Source organism: Pipistrellus hanaki (assembly GCF_964339955.1).
Source record: "Pipistrellus hanaki genome assembly, chromosome: 10".
Lineage (NCBI taxonomy): Eukaryota > Metazoa > Chordata > Mammalia > Chiroptera > Vespertilionidae > Pipistrellus > Pipistrellus hanaki.
In genome coordinates this window covers 45437705-45440699 of record NC_140512.1, presented here as the reverse complement: position 1 = coordinate 45440699, position 2995 = coordinate 45437705, and the positions used below count along the sequence as shown (strand labels likewise).

At 41.7% G+C, this 2995-nt stretch overlaps 1 protein-coding gene across 1 annotated transcript; it reads right to left on the bottom strand.

Annotated features, from left to right (window-relative positions):
* Positions 1–417: 417 nt before the first annotated feature.
* Positions 418–1365, bottom strand: OR6V1 (olfactory receptor family 6 subfamily V member 1; the record flags this gene model as incomplete). Its single annotated transcript, XM_084896546.1, is given in 3 exon segments — positions 418–927; positions 931–1179; positions 1183–1365. Coding segments are annotated over 3 exon segments (942 nt in total).
* Between the last annotated feature and the right edge of the window lie 1630 nt (positions 1366–2995).

The following is a 2995-nucleotide window of genomic DNA, read 5'->3' as shown; positions in this document are numbered from 1 at the left end:
CATTTGGCAGGCTGACACTATCCACTGAGCCAAACCAGTCAGGGCGGAAGAGATATTTCTAGTAGCATATTTTATAATAATAGCCACACTTACTAGGCTCTTACTATGACCAAACCCCGGACTAAGCTTTATTTAGATTATCTCTTTTAGTTGATATTATTGCAGTGTTTTCACTCCATAGCTCCCTCAAATTGATCCATTCCTTAATCATCTCAGGCTCCCAGACACTTGTTTGAGACATTCAAATTATGTGAGTTCATTAGCTCTCTGTAGTGAGTGAGCAGAGACTTCCGGGAGGGGAGGGAGCAGGAGAAAGTAAGAAAAAGGAGGTCATAGAGCACCAGTCCAGGCACTTAGATGTCCACTTACAGTGGAAGGTCCTTATGCCTATGACTTAACAGGTGCCTTTTGGTCTTCTTATCTGTGGGTTGCTGGGTCTCTGAAGAGGATCCTTTTGGTCATATCTTCAATGACCTCCTTGACCTTCTCATTTTGGAAAGTGAAGATGAAGGGATTGAGGAAAGGAGTCACCACTGCAGTCATTAGGGCCACCACCTTGTTGAGGTGTGTGGAGTGACCCTTGCCTGGCCTCACATAGATAAAGATGGCACTGCTGTAGCCCAGAACCACCTCAGTGAGGTGGGAGGCACAGGTGGAGAAGGCCTTCCGGCGCCCAGAGGACGAGGGGATGTGCAGGACTGTGGCCACAATGAGAACATAGGAGATCATAATAAGCAGCATGGTGGCCAGCACAAAAAGCAATGACCGAAAGAAATCCATGAACTCAATGTGGCGAGTGTCAGAGCAGGACAGCTTGAGAAGTGGGGCGGAGTCACAGAAGTAGTGGTCGATGACATTAGGGCCGCAGAACCAGAGCTGTGTTTTCTGCAGGGTGGGGGAGACGATGGAGAGGAACCCAACCACCCATCAGACCAGCACCAGCTTCACACAAACTGAACTGTTCATGATGGTTGGGTAGCACAGGGGGCGACAGATGGCCACGTAACGATTGAAGGCCATGACTGTGAGGATCAGGAAGTTGGTGGAGCCCAAGGAGAAGTAAAAGAAAGACTGGGTCAGGCATTCAGCCAAGGACATGGTCTTATGAGTGGACAGCAAGTCTGCCAGCATCCTAGGAACCACAGTGGAAGTGACCAGCACCTCCATGAAGGAGAAGTTTCAGAGGAAGAAGTACATGGGTGAGTGGAGGCAGGAGTCAAGGCATGTGAGGGTGATAATGGTCAGGTTCCCCAGTAATGTCAGCACATATATCAATAGGATGAAAGCAAACAAGAGGATCTGGAATTTGTGGAGATGAGAAAATCCCAGGAGTACAAATTCACTGACGACGCTGAAGTTACTCATTGCACTTGACACCAGTTCTCTATATCATCTGTGAAAAGCCAGGAAATATTAGTGAGAAATTGCCATCAGCCTCTCTCTTGACCTTGCTCCCTGATAGCTGCCCCAGCTCCACAAGAATGCTTGCCTATAAGCATGATTAATCTCGGTGTCCAGAAGACATTCCCAAAGGGCGAAAGTTCCCCAAAGAGCAAAGGCAATAATGGTGTCTAATTTTTTATACCTGTTTCTGACAAGCACATCTAGGAGTTAGCACCTTCACATTATCACCATTCCTAAAGTTGCCTCTGTTATATCCCATCATTCATTATTTCATGCAACACATTTAAATTCCAACTCCATGTAGGACAGTTGGTGGTTCTGGTAAACTCTTCCTAACTTCCATATTTAATAATATTTTAATCATAATAATACCTGTTATTAACTGAGTTTTTTCCATGTGCCAGAACTGTGCTAAGTGCCTCATACATTACTTCTTTTCTGTGCTCAATTGTCATCCTCTTTTATTTCTCTGTGACATTTCAGGCTATGAATAATCCATTTTTTTTAATATTATTTCCACCCCTTTCTATGAGGACAGTTCACTCTAAGTTCTCCAACAATTCTGACTTGTCCCTGTTTGGTTCTTTGTCTTTCTAAGTATGGATGTCCTCATATTTTTCTTCTCATTCTTCTTTTATCTCTCTATTCTTTTCTTTTAAAATCTCACTATCTCCCTTAACCAGAGCAAGCTTGAAAATGTAAATTAATCTGAAATCTGTATGCTTGTTCTCAGCTCATGTCTCTAACTGCCTGGTGACCTCTACACATACTCAACATGTGTAAAAATACACCCATAATCCTCCCTATCCCAAGTCAATATCACTTTTGTGACTTCCCCAACTCCAAGCCATCCAGGTTTGAAACCTGGAAGATACTCTGATTTTTCCGTCTCTCTTCTAAATTACTTGAATTACCATTCTTAGAAATATTTTTTATCCAGTCCCCATTTCTTTTTCTATAGCCCAGGTTCATAGATTTGTTTCCTTTAATCATTGCAACAGCATTCTTATTGGCTATCCTGCTGTTATATTTACATTATTTTTATAAAGTATTATGACCATAGGCTGTTTTTTTAATAGACTGAGGCAATGTGATTTTATGTATACATTACTCTTAAAACCAACTAATTAAACTAGCTAGCCATTTTCTTTCATGCAGAAAAAGACTAGAAGAATACATTTAAAAAGATTAACAATGACTATTCCAAGTGTGGATTATAAGTATATAAATGTGCATCTATAGCTACAGTTATCTCTCTTGTTTGTTTGCCAAATTCTTTTTATATGAATATATATTATTTTAGTGATCAAAAAAGTATTTTTTTAAAGAACAACCACATCTATTCCTTCCCATGTTTGCTAAATCAAGCACAAAGTTCCCCTGATAACCTCAACTTCCTCAGTTCTGCCCACCTATCTCTCTAGCCTCTCCCTCACTTCCTTCTTGCCACATACTCTGTGCTACCCCCAACTTGGACCACTTACTATTCTCCAAATGTTAATTCCACCCTGCTTTTATGCCTTTTTCCTAACTGTTCACTATGCTTGGAATACCCTGTCCTGCCATTTCTGCCTAGTGAATTCTTACCCAC